This window comes from Takifugu flavidus, chromosome 19 (assembly GCF_003711565.1).
Source record: "Takifugu flavidus isolate HTHZ2018 chromosome 19, ASM371156v2, whole genome shotgun sequence".
In the NCBI taxonomy this organism is placed as follows: Eukaryota; Metazoa; Chordata; class Actinopteri; order Tetraodontiformes; family Tetraodontidae; genus Takifugu; species Takifugu flavidus.
The window spans coordinates 12,240,411-12,261,462 of NC_079538.1; the positions used below are offsets into that span (position 1 = coordinate 12,240,411).

Consider the following 21,052-nt stretch of genomic DNA (forward strand, 5'->3'; position numbering starts at 1 on the left):
AGATATTTTCTGCTTTTATCAGACTTTGAAAACAAAACGCAGACACTTTGTTCCAAACGTGCCTCCCACCGCCACAGCACCAAATCCTACTGGAAGTCTTTCTGAACTTCCAAAGTCAACAGAGCGTCGCTGTTTTTATGGTGGGTATTTAACAGTGATTTCTTTGGCGTAGCCGGGAGGTGCAGGGTGGGGGCAAGAATGTGATGACAGGGTTTGGGCCAGACCGGTGGGGTAACCTGGGGTCAGGGAAACGTGTGCCTACATCCTCTGTGTGTGTGTGTGTGTGTGTGTGTGTGTGTGTGTGTGTGTGTGTGTGCCACCAGCTGCGAAAGCAAGACAAACCTGTTCTAAATGTGAGTGTTTTCATTATTTTGAGCATATCTGAACAAATATTTTACCTTATCCAGCTCACTCGACAGCTTCTTGTTTTCCTCGGTGAGGTGGGTTCTTTCCCGCTCGTACTTCTCCTTGAAGTCGGCCTCGAACTCTTCACGCTCGCTTTGACTGGAGAGCAGAATCGGAGACAAAGGTGAAGTAGTGGCGGCAGGAGACTGCAGTTCGTTTATTCTATATCCTGAATTCACAGCTGCAAAGTTAATTCCTTTAATCTTTCAACAATGGGACTTTATTCAGAGATTCTGAGGTGGGGGGGCAGCTGCTCTGAGCTGTCACTTTACATTACAGGACCATAAATCTAAAGGAGGGGGAAAATATGAAAAACCCAATCAAAGGCTCAGCTGACCTCCCGCCTGCCCCCATGTGGATCTGCATATTTCCCAAATTCAAACATTATTCAGCCCAAACACATTAATGCAGTTAGAGTCTGATCCAGTAGCCTTTGAACGTGATTTAGAAAGTAGTGAGAAGAACATGAGAGGAAGGGCAGATGGGCAGCAGGCTACACAAACACCGCTCTAAAGCTCACCTCAAAACACCAGATTTCATTAAAATTCCACTAAAGCAGCAGTTCTCAGAACAGGATCTGATGCCCCCAGTACCAACCAGGAGCTCAGCAAGACAAATACAGCCTTCGTGTTCTGGTATTTAATATTTTTTATAGAATGACAAAGACGAGTGACACGAGGACACATGGATGGGTGGAAACAAGAGAACTAAAAGAGATATGAGCTTCAATTAAACGGAAATTACCTGATGCAATGATGACTGAAAAGAACAATGAAGGACACAAATATTGAGGCTGCAATAATGTAGATACCATAAAACAGGATTCATTTGTTTTGATGAGAACATGATGCAGAAATGGACTTAAGTACCTCTCACGGCGCGTTTTCTCCAGCTTGTCTTTGAGAACCAGGACCTCCTTCTGGAGAGCAAGGTGTTGGCTCTCTGCGTCTCGCAGCTCTTTGCGCAGAGCCTTCAGCTCGGCGCTGTGCTGGGCTTCCCTGCGCGCCAGCTCCTCCTCGTACAGCAGCGTCTTCTTCTCCAAGTCTCCACGCAGGCGTCCCACCTCCTGAGCCTGGTCCACAGAGGTCGGGGCTGTGGAGGAGCCAGCCTGCTTCAACTGGGTGGAGGAGAAGATGTGGTGTTAACATCCTCCGTACCAGAACCCACACCAGGTCTGATGAGGACACGCTGGCTACAGAGTCGCCTGTTTGCCCACTTACCTTCAGACGTTCCAGCTCTTCCTCCAGCTGTCGGCTGTACTGCTCGTTTCGCTCCCTCAGCTTCCTCTCTTTCTGAGTCTCCACTGACTGCTCCTCTGCCTGGGATTCCATCTGATATATGGATGGGATGATAAATGACTATTTTCCCTTATACCCATTTCAGAATAGGTTCCTACTGTGCACAATAAACTGAAACAAACTAAAGTGGGAGCATCAGCACATCAGAAATCTATCTATAAAAATGGTGCAATTTGTAACCGATTTTTAATATAACATGACATTAGGAGGCCAATTTTTGCATTCTCTGCTCCAAAAAATAAAGACCAAAGCTCCAGGATGGAGCAACTCAAACGCGTTGCAAGTATTTAACTGGTAAATTACAAGTTGCACCATCAACAGAGCTCTTCAGGTCCTTACAAAAGGTGCCAGTGATAACTGGAAAGTACAGAAGTGTCAACCAACCAATAAGCAGGAGATAACGGGGGGGTTCTACCAACCACGGGGGTTCTACTCTACCTCCTTCTTCGCCCTCTCTGCCTTCCGCACCTCAAGGCGGAGAGCCTCGACCTTCTGAGTCTGGCTCTCTATCTCCTCCTCCTTGTCACGCAGCTGCCGAGCTAAGCGCTGTTTGGCTGACCTGGGAGGAGCAGCAGGATGGAGGCATTACATTTAGCTTTGTAACAGGTGTATTACAATAATATTAAGAGCGCATCGACGGTCCAACCTGAGGTCTGTGAGTCTCTCGTTAAGCTCTGAAAACTCCTGCATGGCCAGTTTCCTCTGGCTGTGGGCTTCCTTCAGCTCCTTCGACTGGCACCTGAGCTTCTCTGTGGCCTCCAGGATATCCTGAAAACGGGAATTGGGGAGATTTAGAGGCTTTAGTGCCCCTTAAGTTGCGTCTGAATCTGCTCTGTAATCAGCGACTAACATTGTAACTCCTGAAACAGCATTTAGGGTTAAAAACATCACACCCGTTCTTTCTCTCAGATTACCTTGTGCAACTCGTCACGCTCCTGTGTGATAGCTTTCATCTGTTTCTCCAGAGTTTTGACATGTCTGGATGAGTCCTCCAGGTCCCGGCGAGCCAGCGACACATCCTCCAGCTGCTTCTCCAGCTGCCCCGAGTCTGACACAAACAAACACGAAATTACGTGCTGAATTTTGCCTTCCGAGAGTCTAAATTCCACCTAGAGAAAGTGTAATCTCCGCTAAACCCCACTCTCAAGAAATCTACTGAACATTTAGCATCAGCCCGTTTTTGGTAAGATCAGCAAATTATAATTACATATCCAACAGCTTCTGCAGTTATGCACGTAAAAAGCAATTAGCATTTGTCATTACTGCACGTTGCCGAGAGCCTCCGAGGTGTCTCCCTGGGCTAAAAATAGTAAATATCCTGATTCTGACCAGCGATTTGTTTCTTGAGCACGTCGATCTCACTCTTCAGGCTCCTGATCTCCACTTCCCTGTTAGTGCTGAGAGGCCCCTCGCCCGTCTGGTGCTGCAGGGCCTGCACAGTCTGCGTCGACTCTGTGACGGAACATTCAGAAGCATTTCATAATATATATAGAATATCATTATCTTAACAGGCTTCCATTTATTTGGAGACTTAAACAGCTCATCTGTCGCAGAACTCACCCTGCAGTTTGCGTGTCAGCTCTAGTTTTTCCTGCTCCAGGCGGCGGATCCTCCTCTCGTAGGCTTCCGTGGCCAAGCTGTCCTCCAGGCTGCGCTGGACATCCAGGTCCAGCTGAACCTTACCTGCTTTACCGGGTTCCACGGCCAACTGTCGCAGGCACCCCCGGTCGGATAAGGTACTACATGGGGAAGAGGAGAAGTGTTTAATGGAGGCGGTAACAGTTTCCATCTTTAACCAGCGTTTCAGAGCTAAAATATGGTTTGTGGATGCGGTTTTTGCTGCGTTTGGCATCAGAGACATTCTGATAAAGATGAAGGTTCCAACATTTCTGAGTTCAAACTGAAATGACAGAGATGCAGCGGAGAAGAGAAGGAGAAGTGAACTACAGACAGATGACGGAGAATGTTGACTCATGGAGGAGAGGGAGCAGGAGGAGGGGAGGGGAACAGCAGTAACACAAAGAAAGAGAGGAGTAGGGAGGACGGGGAGAAAGGGTGGAACTGGTCATTATCACTGAAGCTCAAAGAGATAAGGAAGTCATGGTGGATTTGTTGCTTTCTCACGGGTCGCCTTCAGCGTGAAGACGAGGCATGAACATCACCTTATTAGGGAGGGGAGCTAATTTAATACTCCTCTGCCTCTTTGGGATGGAGAGATAAGACGGGAGAACGTCTGTCTGGCAAAAATCTGTCCATTTACATCATCTAATCTACACCTCAGCTCCCGTCATACAACAGATGAGGAAAAAAGACATTTGTAATCTTGAATGACTTCCACTTTCTTCAAGCTTTGCAGGGATTTAAAACTGCCAAAAACGGCACAGCTGCAAAAACAACCCTTATTTACAGGCAGGTACTGTAAATTGTGTAACTGATCTCCACGGTAACACTCACCATTTACTTGTGTATGTAAACCCCACAAAGGGCAGATGGAGTCCAGAGAAGGCCGTGTGGGAGGGAGGAGGCATGGTTTCCTGAGAAATGATTCAGCCATATTAAAAACACAATCCCTTCATGTCTTATGCAACTCTAAAAACACGTCGACCGTGTGGTGTCGCTCTGCACTCACGGAGTTCTTCAAGCAGTCGTCGTCCACATCGAAGTTGGAGGTGTCTGTAGGACTGCTGACCTCGGGGATGTACGGGGCCTCGCATGTCAGGATGTTTTCCCAATCGATACCTGAAAACAAGGCATAGAAGCTGAGTCACGTCTGTTTAATCGTGCTGTTGTTAACGGCGTTCCTCCGACTGCAACTGGAAATTAAAAGAAGATCCGTGTGGTGAGACTGTACCAGTGAAGAACGGGTGGTGCTTGAAGTCCTCAATGCCGTTCTGACCCAGTCGGTGCTCCCGGCTGCAAATGAGTCTGCGGATCAGGTCTTTGGCCTCCTCCGACACGTCAGTCATCTGCTGGGGGAACTGGAATCGCTCCTGGGAGGAAAGGAAGGGCGTTCCGTCAAGGTTCCCGGCATCAAATTTAAAACTGGAGAACTTGGGTGTGGTGTGGAGCACACCCTCACCATGTGGTTCATGATCTTCCCATAGGTTTCCACCAAAGACTCAGCGTAGAACGGAGTCTCTCCGTACAGCATCTCATACATGCAAACGCCCAGAGACCACCAGTCACACTCGGGGCCGTACTTGCCCTTCCCATCCTCCATGGCCTGCAGGATTTCTGGGGAGATGTAATCAGGAGTCCCCACAGCCACTGAGGACTGGACCTGGAGAGAAGAAGCCCAAATCTTAACACATCAAAGTATACTGTTGGCCACGATAGTTAAAATTCTATTTAGCAAACATGTCTGGGAAAAAACTGAAGCATTGCAGAGCAGAAACAAAAAGCCAAACTGAGCAATAACGAAACAACGCGCCAAGATTTTAGGGGAATTCTGAATTGAAAAGCAGATGTCAGTATTCTGGAATATTCTGGTGTAGAATTCTTTACAAATGGTTGTCAGAGAGGAGGAGGGGGGGAAAAAAACATGTTGGAATCTGAATCTCTGACATTTTGGCGAAACTTCTGTTATTCAGGAAGCCGTTTTTAATAGTCTAAAGACCAATGACATCTTCTCTTATCATTAGTCAAGCAGGTCGTCATTCATCGCTTCCATCTGTAGCAGTGTTCCAAAAATGGTTCCCGAGCCCCCAGTTATGCTAACGTCACGGGAAGGAACGGTGACACTTCTCTGACCGTTTGGTTCTGAACTGTCAGAATCACGATGCGGAGGCACAGCCAACCCACTGAACCACATGCTCCTGCTTGGAGACCCCCGAGGGTTGATGAGGAGGTCAGTTTAAGCTCTGGTATGTTTGCTTTGGAGCCGCGGAAGCGTTAGCAGCAGGGCGATAGAGGAAAACATCTCACCGTCCCGTCCTCCATGAGTCTGAGGCATGAGCCAAAGTCAGCCAGGCGGATGTGGCCGTTCATGTCCAGCAGAATATTGTCCGGCTTTATGTCCCTGAAACGAGAGGAAGAAGAACCGTCGCCATGTAATTAAATCACACAACCTGTGGAAATTTCACTTCTCGACTCGCTCTAGAAGCCAGCGGCTTAAACAGGAGACACAATCGATCCTTGTGTGCGACAAATTCACATCAAAACTGCACAGCAAGCACCTTTAACACTCTCCTACCCCAGAAAAAAACCCTGTGACCTTCGGGGATCCACTCCCGTCAGCTTCGCCAACAGTGTTTGTGAGCACAGGCGAATTAGGTGGCCGGGGGGGGGGCTCCTGACAACACATTCTTTTGCAGATGTGTACATGGCAACCACTGCAGAATTCCTCCTCGTTCTGCATCTGTTCTGTATTACTACCGCTAATGATGTGTTTATAATATATCCTGGGACTGCGGCTTGATTCCAATTAGTGGGATTCGCCGTTACACGAGGTCTTCTGTCTGGCAGCTTGACCGGCTGGACAGGCTCAATGTCCCTCAGACACTGTCCATAAAATGGAAATAAAATGAATGTTTGGAGTTCATTTAGACCCTACAACATCTGTCAACAACAGGTGGGTCCAGTTAGAAGGACACTCTTATCTTCCACGGTGGTCTTTGGGTGCTTTCCACCTAGCCCATTTGGTTTGGACTTTCAGTTTGATTTGAAACATTAGAGCTGTGCAGCCGTCCTCCTGACTGGTCTAGACCCAACAGCAAAACCCAGGTCCAGTAACTGAGGTGGGCTCTGTTGGTGGTTCGATCCTAAACAATACTTCAGGTCCATTTATAGGACAAGGAAAAATTAAAGGTGCTATTTGTATATTAACAGGTGAGCTGAGGGCTCTCCAAGGGCGTTAATGAGACATGCATCAATCAGACCTCTGTCAGGCCTCCCCGTGAAGAATTATGGAGGGTTAATCTGGGGTTCTGTGGAGGTCCAGACTGGACATCTGTAAAAACAATGTGCCACTGAGGTGGAACAACCATGCTGCTGCGATCGTTAACAACAGTTAGCATTGCATATAGAAGGAGGGGGGTTAACAGCGGAGAAGGTTGAGAGGAGAGGAGAAGAGAAGAGAAGAGAAGAGAAGAGAAGAGAAGAGAGGAGAGGGAGAGGGAGAGGGAGAGGAGAGGGGAGGATAGGAGAGGAGAGATTGAATATTGGCTTCAAACAGACCAACCTGCGCCCCATAACAGTTAAAATGAGGTCACAAATGATGTCCATAAGATTCCTGCCAAACCATTTTCACCAATTTGATGTAAGGAAGCAGGAGTGAATGTGTTAAATCTAATGAAATCCTCACACACCACTCTCCAAGTACGTATGTGACTCCAGATTGAGCAGATATGAGCGTTTCTTGAAGGTTCCTTTCATGTGTCATCAGCCACAGAGCTTTTCAAGGCTCAGTCATCCTCCAGCAGCGTTAATAGTCCCGTCTCCTGGGGTGGGGGGAGGAGGTGGGCAAGCTTCAAAACACACTATAGAAGCTCTTTCTAACTCAGTTTACATCACGCCTCTTTTCTGAAGATCTCGACTGCTCCAAGATGACTTCCAGATTGGACGCCGCTTTCCAAACTGGATCTGAACGTAGTATTTAAGAGGGAAACCACACTCTGTACCCAAATACGTACATTTCTATGGAGAAACATGAACTTTGGCGGGAACAAACGCACATAAAAATAAGCGTCAGGTCTCCTGAAGGTTGTGTTCTTTGAACAGGGCCACTGAGGATTTAGATCTCTCCGATAAAATTTTTATGGCTTGAAAAAGGAGATTTATCTTGGACTCCCAGGCTGCTCTAAGGTTTCTGAACTGTCTTCTTAACTTTAGAAACTCAAACCTCAACATCTTCGACAGCTTAGGCAAGAGGACGCACATTTGGCTACAACAGGAGGAAAAGTATGCAGCTTTTGGCTAACGGCTTTATAATGTTAGAAACAGAATCTGTGGAACATTTTTAACCTTTAGAAGAGCTTTTACATGCTGGGAGAAGTTAATCATCCATGGCTTCGCAACATTTCTCGAAAGGAAATGTCTGAAACCTGAAATTTAAAATCAGACATTAACCACTTTATTCCAACTTTACACATTCAATAGTAAAAATGCCGATTTTGCAAGTTCCCTCGTGACATTTAAAGTAAATGCTAATGGAACAGGTGGAAACCTGAAGACTGAAGACAAAGACAGTACGTCCCAAATGAAAAATATTTGCAAACTTAAAATTAAAGGAAGATAGTGTGCGTGCATGCGTGCGTGTGTGTGTGTGTGTGTATACACAGGTGTGTCATTTGCCTGAAAGCCACAATCTACAACGGACACTCAATGTGTGAGTGTGTGTGAACTCGTGCCTGCTGGTGTGTATGCAAATGTGTGTGTGCCAGACAAACGGCTCAGTGGGGGTGGGCGCGGCGCCGACGCTGCCACCGATAAACCATTTAGTACCCAGCAAAGCCCGTCTGCCCACTCCCCTCTCTTCCTCTCTGCCAGGTCTTTCACTCAACGGCAATAAAGGAAATGTGACCCCTGAACTCTGCTTGGCAATTTCATATTGTGTTACCCTGACTCTGACCACCTTGATAGTCACATCAACCACCCCGCTGAAGGCTAACGGAGCACGTGGACGACTCCCGCTGCGTGTCCAGAGTATGTGGTGCCAAGGCACGGCAGCGCTATGCTAGTTAGCATATCTAAATGGGCTACTGTGTCACGGGGCTCCTGCGGTCTTAAGGAGCAGTGCAGAGATGAGAACAGAGGGAGCTAATCTCTTCTAAGACCACAGTATCCATCTGTGAAGGCCATCTGGACACCACCTCACACACACAGACGGGGGATGTCATCCAGGCACCAGCCAGGCAGCCGTTCACCGATGGTTCAAAGAGCCGCTGGCTGTGATTTCTGGCATCACTTGATACCGACATACACTCGGCCGCAGGCTCACTACTAAAGTATTTTCATTTAGCGTGTTTAAACTGTGCTTTGATCAGTTGAGTTGAGTCCCGTTCTGTCTCAGACCACCAGTCTGTGACGGGACACATGGCCCTGATCAATAAGGGGAGGGACAATGAGACGCAGTGGACAGATGAGGACCGTCACTCCCTCACCTACATCTCCATCCTCTCCTGCTCACATGCATCCAACCCCCAAATCTACCCAGCACACACAGACACACACACACAGCTGTCCTTTAGCAGACAGATGTGATGCTAGGCAGCACAAAGCCATGCTGAGATAGACTATTGAAAGGTTAGTAAGGCCCCTCTGGGAGGCCATGCACATCACTGACCACTAAACAAATGAAAACACACACACACACACACACACACACACACACACAGAGTCCCTTTGGGTCATATCTAACACACTCAAATCCCATGGGAGTTGGGTGAGTGGGACAGAAGGATGACCTCGGGGCTCTTTGCTCTTCTTTCTTTCATCGGGGGATCTTTTTAGCTTCATCAGTGTCAACAAGATTGCACATTTTAATTTTAGATGAGCCAGCGCCGTGACCAGGTCAGCTACTTCAAAGCAAAACACATTGCATGTCCAAAATAATGGAATTTAACAGGTTTACTCATCAAAAGTCTGGAAAAAGTGAGGACAAGCGAGCTGTTTCTGGTTGGGAGCCGATTCTGAATGAAAAGGTTCCAGTCCCATTCAAGAACTTATAAGACCACCCCTTCTTCTCAGAAACCAACAAACATTATCGGTGACAACTGACGTGATTAATCGACCATTTAAAGTACCATTCAGGAACAAAAAAAGGATTTTGTTTTCTTGAAAAGGGTATTAGTGAAGGTACGTTTGTGTTATTTCTGGACACTAAAAATGGAATCTGTTAAATCAACAGTTAGTGTTGGATTAGGGGTTGTTTGTAGCATTGACGTTGCTTGGCTACCATGTTCCTTCTTGTCTGTTTACAGTGGGACTGTCAGCACTCAGACTGTTTAGTTAGTGCAGTTTAACACACAGGCGCGTCGTGTGTAGCATGTTCTGTTAGCATGAAGGATGGCTGCTGCTGGGGAGACTTCACAGCTAACACAACAGGGATAAATAAAACAGTCAGTCAGTAACCAAACTGAATTTAACCATGAGAAAAATTATGACCGGAATGCATTAATTTCACTAACTAAAGAGTTGCCACACAAGAACTATATTGTATCTTCAGAATTAAAAGCACCCGGCTAAAAGGCATTATAAGCCAATGAAAAATTGTAATTCCCATGAGAGAAAACAAGAACGTTATTGCCCTCAACAACACCCACAAATTGCCCATTTATGTTGCCCCACAGACATTTGTTTGTGTGTTTGGTGTAACTGAAAGTGAGCCATGAATAGAGGCTGGTTGGTTTTCTGTTTAATTGACATTAGAACCTCCAAATTATAGGGAAAAACACTGCGCCTCAAGTCATGAAAATAGGAAAAACCCACATACAAGGCAGAGATAAACACACAAACCCTCATCCTCACACACACACACACACACACACACACACACACACATCAGATGGGCCCAGCCATCAGGGCACACCCTCCCCGGGGGACCCGCATGGCCGTCTCCATCCTGTACAAAGAGAACATACCACACAAATATGTTGAGTGTGTGTGTGTGTGTGTGTGTGTGTTGGGGGATGGGGGATGGGGGGAGTTGGAACATAGGCAGGAGGTAACAGCACCACACCCCCACCCACAGGCTCCCTTTACCCCATCATTATGGTTCCAAACCCTCCACGAGGGGACTGTAAGGGAAGCTGCATCCTCCCCTCGTCCCCATCTTTTCTCCCCCCAAACTTCCACAGTCAGATAACATCATGCAAGTCCTATAGCATCTATCATGTTGATGCCTGATTACATCATGATTGACAGCTAAACTCTGGTCATGATTGGCTGGGCAGCCCTGTGGGCGGGACTCATTCTCTACTTCCTGGTCGTAGCTGCACATGCAGGCTCTGGTCCCAAACTGTGCACGGTTGCTGAGCAGGTAGTGTTCGGTGGTATTTCAGACTGACAGGCTGTGCACAGCTTCTGCAAATCACATTACTCGTGTTCCTGAAAATGAGTGTGAACCGCAAAAACAGCCGAGACGAGCTGCCAAAGCAATAACTCTGCAGGTCGACTATGAGCTTCCCCTTACACGCGTCACACTAACAGTCTCTCGAACACGGCAACCCCAACAGGGAACATTCCAAGACAGAAATAATAACACACAGGAAAACAAACTAATACAGTGTATAATTTAGTCAGCAGTATTGACAGGCTTCAGTGATGAATGAAGACAAACATGAGCACTACAGGAGTTTCATTACTCCATCGTGGCTCCCACAGCTGGAAAACTGCCTGTGCAGCAATTTAAAGGCACTTAACATCCATGATTGGGACTTACTGCTCAGCTCTTTCTCTCTGAAACATAATTGAACGCACACTCACACACACTCTATTCTCCCTGCTCCTCACCTGTGGACGTAGTGAAGCTGGTGAACAGAGTCGATAGCCAGCACCATCTCAGCCAGGTAAAACTTGGCCATCTCCTCTGGCAGCCGATCCTCAAACTTACTGAGCAGCGTCAGCAGATCACCACCCACATAGTAGTCCATGACCAGGTACTGGAGCGACAAGAGGACCAGCAGAGAAGACACATTTTCAGCAATTACAGAAATGTTGTGTGATATCAGTGATGTGTTTAGTGAAGGACTCCTTTTTTTCCACCATAGAATCATTACTACAGAGGGTGGGGAGCACTAAAATAGTTGTAAACTTTTGAGGGTTTTTCCTAAAAATAGATGGCTGAGTGGGCAGTGGTGTGTTTTTTTAAGTTTTAAGGAGTGTCCAGGGATAAGGAGTTGTTGTGAGAATGTTGGAAATGGTACAGCAGGCTGTCCTGGCATTTGAACCCGAGGTCACAGAAACTGTGAGGTTGGAGGGCAGAGAACTGCCTCCAATATCCAATGAAAGCCAGGAAAAAACTTTGCTGGAAAGCCAGTCAACAAGCAGCAAAGGAATTCTTTTGGTCTTTTACATAAATGCTTTCTTTGGCTGCGTTAAACGCTGCTGCCTGGTTTCCTACAATTCTAAGTCACGGTGAGCTTTGTGGTTACACAATGAATGTCCTGGTCAGCCTCCGACGGGCTGTCATGACTACATGGAACCCTTTTTTCTATAAATGACCCGACCAGCAGGGCAGGTGGATCTGCACAAAAGAAGTGTTGTTACTCTTGAAGGGAGCAAAGTTTGGACTAATGCGGCTGAGACAGGAAGAAGCCGATGCATGACACGGACCATTTCTGCTAACACGTCAAGTGTTTTTGCTGGTAGGAGCAGAATGATGGATTACCAGATTATTCTCATCCTGAAAGGCGTAGTGCAGGGTGGTGATCCACTGGCAATCTCCATTAACCAACACGTCACGTTCCTCCCGAAAACACGCCGTCTTCAGAAAGAAAGCAACAGGTTTAAGATGCAAATTTGATCATTAACACCTTAAATTACTGCTAAACCAGAGCCACAAGATCTGCTGCTCCCCTGACATGGAAATTCTAAAGTAACTAAATGATATATTAATGACTAAAACCTGATCTAAAATACAAGTGGTTGTTTCTAGAACGAAACAAACGACCATTTGGCTTCCTCGTCACTTTGAAATGTAAAGAAGCCTTGAAATATTCCTGATCCACATCGTCTCCTCAAAAATATGCATCCCTAATTCACTGTTAAATTCAATTCAACCTTGGAAAAAGAGGCTTCCTCAGTCAAATCGCTGTCACATGCAGCCACGGCTCATTCAGTTAAAAAGTGACGCTCGCTATTGGGATCATGTGCTTCTATGTCTTCTGTGAAAGTGAAGAAGTGGGGGCCGCTGACACACTGACATGAAATTCTCCCATTCTGGACTGAAAATAGCTGTGAGTGCTGTGTGGAATCTGCTCTGAAAGGGAGGGGCCGCTCGTGGTCAAAGCCACGGCCGAGGCTAACTTTTGGTTCCCTTCCAAGTGTGCCCGCGAGGCATCGTGGGGTGAACTCACATATAGAGCAGGCACGGGACAGTCTCTACAGCACATGTTGGATTTTATCGTCTCACATCTCTGGGCGTTTGCTCACAATGACAGCAATGGCCACTTTTAGCCTGTGAAGTTCAAGGCATGAAAAGGGAAAACCCGAGGGGCCTAAAGGAATGTCAACTTGTCAGGAAGGAGGTCGATGAGAAAAGCACGCAGCCTGAGCGGCTCAAGCAGCGACATGTTACCAAAGCATTAATCACCAAAGGCCTGATATGAGCCCAGCTTCATCCTGACAGCTTTAATTACCCACAATCCTCCTCATTCTTAACCAGTAATTCTGAATTCTCACCTCTGCTCGCTTCAGCATCTCCCATTTGTTAAGGATCTTCATGGCAAAGACTTTGTCAGTGTTTCTCACTTTTACAACAGCAACCTGAAAGGGAGGACAGAGGCAGCGAGGTAATGGTGAACGGGTCGGTAATGGCAGTCAAAGAATGCGAAGCATGTTATAAACAGAGGAAAAACAATTGAAGAACTTATCCCCGAAGCAAGAGGACGAATGTGAGATGATGAATAACGTGCAGTCGTGCTTCACGGACAACAACCAACATGCAATTTAGAGGAAAAAACCATCTCCACCCAGCTGAATTACAATTACATATGCTTATATGCTATTACATATGCTACATAAACTGTGGAAGTAGTAAAGGGGAATGAATAAAGACAACTTGGACCCACACACAGACACACACACACACACACACACACACACAGCTGGACAATAAATATCCTTCATGCGTCCTGTTACTGAACTCCAGTTTAACAGTTGGCTGCGCCTTTTATTCACAGAGCTCTGTGGCCACGATGGTGGTCGCACTGCTCATCACGGACCAACCATCGACCCCTGGGGAACCAGTGTCAATGCAAAGCTTTGCCAAGACTCAAGAGTCCTCATAAATTAAACATCCTGATCCTCCTTCCTCCTCACGTGCTTAAATTCCTTGTTTTTGGCAAAATGCTGCTGACCAGCAGATAACAGTGGCGTGTGGAATCAACAACAATGACACCAGATACCCCAGGTTAGTGTGCATTACGCAAAATGACCCGCTGATTGTTAATTCAGCTGTGAGCGGCTACAAGTGCTAGCCTGACGATTAAACACAGCACGCTCCCTGGTCTTAACCAGCTGCCAACGTTCCTCTCACTGATAACTCCTGGACATTTACCGCAACAAACGCACACACACTCACACAGAGACACAAACGCCGCTCTGGATTCACATTTGGCCAAAAAAGGAGCTGAACTTGCAGCTGCGACAGACCCTTGAAGGCCAACAGCCAAAGTTAAAACTAACTTTTAGCTGCCATTTCAGGGCTGATATTTGCTAATAAAAGCCACAGGAACACAACACAAACACAACAATTGGATTATTCAGATGAACAAAGCCAAATATGTGGAGCGACATGTGAACAGGCCAGTGCGCTGGACGTGCACGCGGCTGGGAAGTGAAATAAACACAGGCGCCCTGTGCATGAGGGGTCTGTAGTGTATTAAATGAGCTGGGGAATGCTGCTAATGCAACACAATGATAACATTCTTGCAGTGTTTGGATTTCCCCCAGTGATCCCTCAGCAGAAAGGAGGTGGAGGATGAGGAAGAGAAGCTCAGTGTTTTAGGCAATGGCCCTTCTTTTGCCCTTCTCTCCATCCTCCCTGCATCCTAACTGCAGTCTCTGATAATCACAAGTAATTCTCTTTGTCACCAAAAGACTGATGATCCAATTCCATGATTTGATTTTATCAAACTGGGAAATAGCAGCTCATGTCATCACTCCACAGCGGCCCAGACAGCCACGGTCCGCTTTACAGGCGAATCCCAGCTGGTCTCTGAGAACTTTACAGGAGCTACATCAGCAGGAGCGACTCCCTTATGGCAGGAAGAGACGTTTGGCGTGGACCCTACTGTCAATGGCCTGAGAGGATGAGGAAACGAGATATATTCGCTTGAATGAAGTAAAAATATATATATTTTGATTAATCTCTTTCTATTTTCTGCAGGGGCCAGAGAAAAGAATCTCTGAACAAACAACTGGACGCTACCTATCAAATCAAGCCTTTAAACACAGGTGAAGAGGTTAGTTACGTGATTCACCTGTGCACATACCTTATGCAGGGGCACGAGTGAGCTTGTTTGTGTTGGTAGTGCTGCTACATGCCCGCGGGACCGCCCGTATCTATCTGCTGCTAACTGCCCCCCCCCCTCCCCGGTTTCTCTCCTCCTGTCAGGGTTTTGAAAGCCGACGTCGAGATTTCAAGGACGTCTCTGTAGGAGATCACTTCACCGCTGAAACCCCACGTTGCGCTAGACTATCACCGTGGAGCCGGAGGGTAGCTGCAGGAGGCCAGCATTACCCAACAGTCTTGTTCCAGGACCTGTCCCTACCACATTCCCCAACTTTTACATTATCAACTGAAACCAGGTGACAAGTAAGGTTTAAAACCCCTATAGATATGAGCGAAGCTGATGAGACACCACGAGGAGCCACGCTGGATGGTTTAACCCAGGTAAATTGTGAAGACACCTTTAAAAGGGTTGTTGAAGCTGCATGTAGAGTCATGCTGGTGCAGCGGACCTCTGCTACGCACCTCTGCAGGAATGCAGGACATGCTAATTGCCTATCAAACAACACCCTCGCCTTTCTGCAGCTCTGGCATTAAAGGTATGAGCGTGAAAGTACACGGTGAGGTATTATTCCCCTATCAAACCTTCAATCTTCCCCCTCAAATGTTTCCTGACAAAACAGAGCTGACAGAACACACAGTACAGATGATCCGTCCATGAGAAAATGCTCCAAACTAACCCGGAACACCTGCTTCTGCTACAAAAGAGAAAGGAAGGAAAACCAAATTGTAGGTTCACAGCTTTAGTGATGGACTTGCTGCATAGTTCGGTTGTGTAAAACGGGGGGGGGGTCTCACCTCTCCGAAGGCTCCTCGTCCAATCACCTTCAGGATCTCAAAGTCCTCCTTGTGCAGCCGCATCTGCTTCACTTTGGAGGTGAAAGGTTTGGCTGCAGACAGAAGGAGAGGAGAGCAATTAAAATACAGCTAAAACCATCATCATTTAGAAGATCACCGAGATGTGGTCGAGTCTGCCCTGCAGGCCACCCATCGATCACATCCTCTGTTTGAAGTTAATCAAATCAGCAGGAAAAAAAAACCCTCAGATCCATCTGTGACAATCAGAGTAGATGAAACGCACGGCTGATGTTTGCGTGGAGTGTTTACTCAATACTGAGCAGGATCGATAAGCATCAACAGTCTATAAGCGCTTGTTACTGAAATCACCACACGTATCAGTGTCTGTCATGTGCTCGCCAGCCAAAAATATCCCACAGGTCACGCCGTGGCCGCCATTGTAAACGTTCTTTAGGGAAGCATTAGCGACCACCTGCGCCTCTGTAGCATGTGACACCGGACACACACAGGCTGAATGATAAAGCCAGCCATTGTTACGCCTGCAGTCGTGGTTCCATAGAAAGAGGTTTTCAGAGGTGGGGGGTGGGGGATCTGCAAGGGTCCACGGCCTCCTCTGACAAAGCTAGACAGACGCCATCTCAGGCCGACAAAGTCAGCATTTCCCCCGTTTGTGGACAGCTATTTAACCACTTCCCTAGTTACATGATGGCAAACAGCAAAGCGGGGACAACCTGGACTGGCTGCGAGTTCTCCGGGGTCACAACGCTGTGAAAATCATAACTGCGGGGTAATTACACTCCAACAGTGTTTGACTTTTCCATATGCGACTCTCTCGGATGACAAAGCATAAAATCTACAACGCAAACATTGTTTTTGGCTGCTGTTTCAGAGTAAACCAGCCAAACTGGCAAACTGGGTTTGTCTGCAATCCCCCACAGGCAAAACACTCATCTGGTTGTCATGACTGAAAAAAATTAGCATTTTCCAACGCTCAAACGGTGGTTGCAGGGGAACGAGCAAGTCACGCACGGACCAACAATCGCTGCACATCTGGCCTGATGTGCTGTGACTGGGCGGCAGATGGACGGCAGTGGTGCTGGTGCACTGCACTCCCCAGGCTCACAAAAACACACACTAAAACCAATGGTGGCTAATTAACACCACTAACAGCCAACAACAGCCAGGACATCACTGAAGCTTTTCAGAATCTTTTCTCCTTTAAATTTTTTTATGTGGGGACAAATTTAGCAGCCAGATTTGTCACCAGCACATCTACACAGAGCGGCGCGCTCTCATCTCGGGGGTTATTGCGACTGATGTGGACCGGTTTACATTTCAGAGACGTCCCCGGGCGCCGCCCGACCTTCTTTTCAACTATTACCCCGCAAAGATGAAAACGTGTTTATGCTCGCGTCTTCGACGACGAAGGCCAGGGCTGCCGGGGAGACGGCTATGTCGTCTCGCGCTGCCCCCCTCCGCCACCGTTAGCCCCCAGTGTTCATCTAGCTGCTTCTCAGCTTAAAAAGTCACTTCTGACAGGGTTGGGGGCAGACAGCGGGGGGTGGGTAAAGTGACTGCTGAGTCAGGAGCTCCGCTAAACCAGCCACATGAGACACGTCTTTCATCTGTGAGCTGGGAGCCCACAGGCCGCGTCCACAACAAAGCGCTCATACAAATGTGCACACGCACAGCTAAAACTGGCGTATAATGAGTGAATTATTGTTCCCAAAGATGTAAAATAAGAATAGTTTAGTGCAGCTGGCCCTTTTAACCCTTCAGTTTGATCAATTGGCGAGTATTGCTGGTAAACACGACCCATACAGTAGGAGAGCACAAAGGCTAAACGCCCCATCTGGAAACTAGAAAAGCTTCTTTCACAGAGTTCTCCCAAATTTACCCAGGGATCAATGTGTCTGCTCCGTTCCTGTGAGCTATTTTTACAAGAGAGAAAAATGCCATGCATGTTAACTCCCTGGCAAAATATACAGGTGGAACTAAACATAGAAACCGTTGCTATAGCGCGGCGTGTTTGGAACCATTAGGCAACATTTAGGTAGATGACTATCGGGCTTTCACCGTGACAGCAGCTCTTTGTTTCCAACAGTGAGTGGTTGTGCCTAGCAGTAATGGTGTGTGTGTGTGGTGTGTGTGGGGGGGGGGGGGTATCTTTACAGAGGACGATATCAGGAGTAATGTGACAAAGGTTCATATTCCAAATAAACCAGTTGAGTGTAACGACACATTAATAACCCTGAAACAAAGTGTTATGAGCAGAGAAATGTCTGGAATGTAGTGAAATTCCAGAGAAGTAGAGGGATTAAATCAGTAGGACAAGAAAAGGTGCGGTTTTTAAAAATGATTAACACACACACACAACATGTGCAGGTGATACAAAACAACCAGCAATGCCAAACAAACCAGTCTGGCCGTCTGGTTCCGAGTTCCTAGCGGGCTGATCATCCTGCAGCCGTGCAGCATAACAGCAGGAAAAGTGTGTTCTGTTCGCAGCCTGAACCCGTCTGCAGCAGCCCCAGGGTGTGTTCATGTGAAGATCCACCTCTGTGCGTGTGTCTTGTATGTGGCCGGGACAACAAGGTCTCTTTTGCACAGTTTCTGTGAGTGACTCAACCTTGGGCGCGACCACATTCTTTTAATCATGATATAAGTTCAAATAATCACCACCAACTTAAAAGGTTGCATTTATTGCAAATTAGGAAAACTGATTCCTCTCAAGTGTAGCAAAATGTATCCATTTGACATTAAATTTCTCATTAATATTGTTAAATTAGGGACTGATACATCACATTGAAAAGTTCACCAAATCTGCTCTGTGGGGGCTAAATGAGACTCAGACAAATGTTGAGTAACTTTAACCATCCATTCATCATCAAACGCAGGAATTAAGAGGAGCAAAAACAATAATTTAGGCACTTATGTGATGTCAGGACTGTCTGAAACGTGTTGGGCAAACTCATCTGGTCACATGAGCAGTAAAATCACCTTAAGTGAAACATTATCTTCAGAATCCCCACTTCAGCCACAGGTCTTGCTGGAAAAACAGCCCTTCCCAGCATCCTCGTCTGTGTGAGCACGTTTCCTCTATGCACGGAGGAATAGTTCTCAATATGACTCATGTATTTTCAAGAATGTGCATAGTACCAAAGTATTTCTGAGGTTCCCACAAGAGTCCCACAACTGTGAGTGGCATCCGTGTTTAATTCCAGCTGCAGCCCTAAAGTTTTCCAGAACAGTTTGTTTTTGTTTAAATATGGGTCAGACGTGCGAGACGGAAGGAAAAACACAGCTTATCATCAATGATGCTGCAGAGCTCCATCCACGTTCTTTATCTCATTTGAATATTTTATTATCTATATTGGGAACATGTGTAGCTGACAGCGTCCCTTTCCAAATCCAGCCGGCCACATTTTCCATGAGCTACTACAAATCTGAGGTATTATAAAAATGGGAAACATCTGTATGCTTGCTGCACGCAGCCACTTTTCCGCTTCATTTTTGAAGGCATTTCTAACATCTTCGGCTGATCTTTTCACACTTTGGTCGCTGACGTCTTTCATCTCTCTGGGAAATCTTAAATATTGGGATTTATACTGTGACAGACTTGGAAGGATTGGAAGTCATCTGGAACTAAAACAAGGAGGATAAAAATATCAAACCGCGCCGTTGTCGCCGGTCATGAGGCGCAATAGAATCATCAAGAGGTGGAAAATCTAACGGATGAAACACACAGACCCATTCAGAACCCCCCCCCCCCGCTCAGGCCAGCAGTTCCATCGTCATCAGCCGGCACCATGAGCCAAAATCATCCCCAGTCCCGCAGTTGGATGCTGGGACATCTGGGAACCATCACCGGATTAACAACCGCAGTGAGGGAACGTCACAAAAATGCTGCACGTCGGAGGGACGGAGGCTAGCCGAGGAAGCAACCTGAGGACGCACGACCTCGCTTTCCTCACAGAGTTCATGGAACCATACATCCTCCTGGTCACGTGACTCAACGATACGCGCATACACCACCAGAGTTCCCAGATGTGAGTATTTAACTCAAATTTGCCCCTAAAAATAGACACCTGTGAGCTGGAATACTAATTTACAAGTTAATACCAAAAGCCTATGAAATGCGAGAGGGCTTTGAGGTTGAAACGACGGACAGAGGAAGTAGGAGGCCAGGGAGGTCGTTCAGGTATCTCCAGGGGCCAATATAGCGAGTAGTAATAATCACATTGATCTTATTACGCCCAAATCTGGTTGAGCGATGGACTAGCAGTGACAGGGAAAGTAATCTGAAAGCCCAGCTTCATTTAATCACCCATCGTTTACTGGTCCCCAGTGTGAGACAACATAAATACGACTGCTTCTTTCATTTAGGAGCTAATGAAGCGTTTGGGAAGAAGCCTAGAGCCCTGATGACACTGATGTCCCACTCAAACTTTGAGACTTTTACCTGTCAGGTCCTGATTTAAACGTTCAGCTCCAAGATCTATAAAAAGAAAGTTTCTAAACTATTCCAGGCTCACTTTAAAACAAACAGCATCACTTCTGTTTAAAGCACGTGGAATAAATCAAAACATGAATCAAGACCTCAAAATGGGGAAAGTGACCAGCAACCCTGACAGCACTGCAACGACAAGTAGCTTAGAAACAACCAGCCAATTCAATAAAGTGCAGATGGAAATAGAACCCAAACCCTTCATGTCACAGCCAACACGTGCCTCCTGCTTCCTCACACGACGCTTCTGGCCCCAGGTGATCCCAGGACTCCCAGACGCAGCCCTGGAAGCACTTTACGGAGCACAGAGGTGAAGCAATGCCATTAAATAACTCAACAGAAAATCAGCTGCATCACATGTAAACAGGCCATGGAGCATTTAATTGGATTTAATGCCAGGCTGCACACCAGTGACACCAGAGTTCCCAGTGCCGTTGACGTCGCCACCCCCTCCATCCCACAGCCAACATCAACTTTTCCCCAGTGCGGTGTTCCTTTCTGTCGACTCCCTCCACTTCTCTTTCCATCCACCATCACCTCCCTCTGCCCTCCTCCTCTTCCCCCTCCGTCTCTCCATCAGCCTCAGTAATCAGGAGGGCGATGATGGTCAGAGGCCGTTAAATGAACGGCTCCTGCCCGCCAGCATTAAACGCACAAACAGGATGTTCCCAGAATATTAACAAACCGCAAACACGAAAAAAAAGGAGAGAGGTGGGACCTGGCAAAACAATAGCTGTGCTCCGAGCGTGCACATTACGGTGCGCAGACCGCCACGGCGAGCAACACCCTCGCCGGCAACGCGGGAAAAGCTGGCAGCGGAGGGGAGACATCGCTCTCTGATGTCTGAACAGGAAGTGTTCTCACAACTTCAAA

General features: G+C 47.0%; 1 protein-coding gene across 6 annotated transcripts in view; it reads right to left on the minus strand.

The window, feature by feature from the left end:
* cdc42bpab (CDC42 binding protein kinase alpha (DMPK-like) b) overlaps window positions 1-21,052 on the minus strand; it is a 43,877-nt gene that overhangs the window by 11,411 nt on the left and 11,414 nt on the right. For 3 of the 6 annotated variants that reach the window (XM_057017742.1, XM_057017744.1, XM_057017741.1), the window contains exons 2-19: window positions 15,673-15,764; window positions 13,044-13,127; window positions 12,031-12,126; window positions 11,154-11,302; window positions 5,628-5,721; window positions 4,783-4,983; window positions 4,555-4,693; window positions 4,333-4,442; window positions 4,158-4,237; window positions 3,264-3,442; window positions 3,033-3,155; window positions 2,618-2,751; window positions 2,350-2,471; window positions 2,142-2,262; window positions 1,626-1,736; window positions 1,275-1,522; window positions 1,150-1,164; window positions 399-504 (exon numbers count right to left, since the gene is read on the minus strand). In XM_057017742.1, the coding sequence (XP_056873722.1) occupies window positions 399-504; window positions 1,150-1,164; window positions 1,275-1,522; window positions 1,626-1,736; window positions 2,142-2,262; window positions 2,350-2,471; window positions 2,618-2,751; window positions 3,033-3,155; window positions 3,264-3,442; window positions 4,158-4,237; window positions 4,333-4,442; window positions 4,555-4,693; window positions 4,783-4,983; window positions 5,628-5,721; window positions 11,154-11,302; window positions 12,031-12,126; window positions 13,044-13,127; window positions 15,673-15,764 (2,204 nt within the window). The remainder of the gene's footprint in view (window positions 1-398; window positions 505-1,149; window positions 1,165-1,274; window positions 1,523-1,625; window positions 1,737-2,141; window positions 2,263-2,349; window positions 2,472-2,617; window positions 2,752-3,032; window positions 3,156-3,263; window positions 3,443-4,157; window positions 4,238-4,332; window positions 4,443-4,554; window positions 4,694-4,782; window positions 4,984-5,627; window positions 5,722-11,153; window positions 11,303-12,030; window positions 12,127-13,043; window positions 13,128-15,672; window positions 15,765-21,052) is intronic. The other 3 variants (XM_057017743.1, XM_057017745.1, XM_057017746.1) reach the window with 1 other exon arrangement.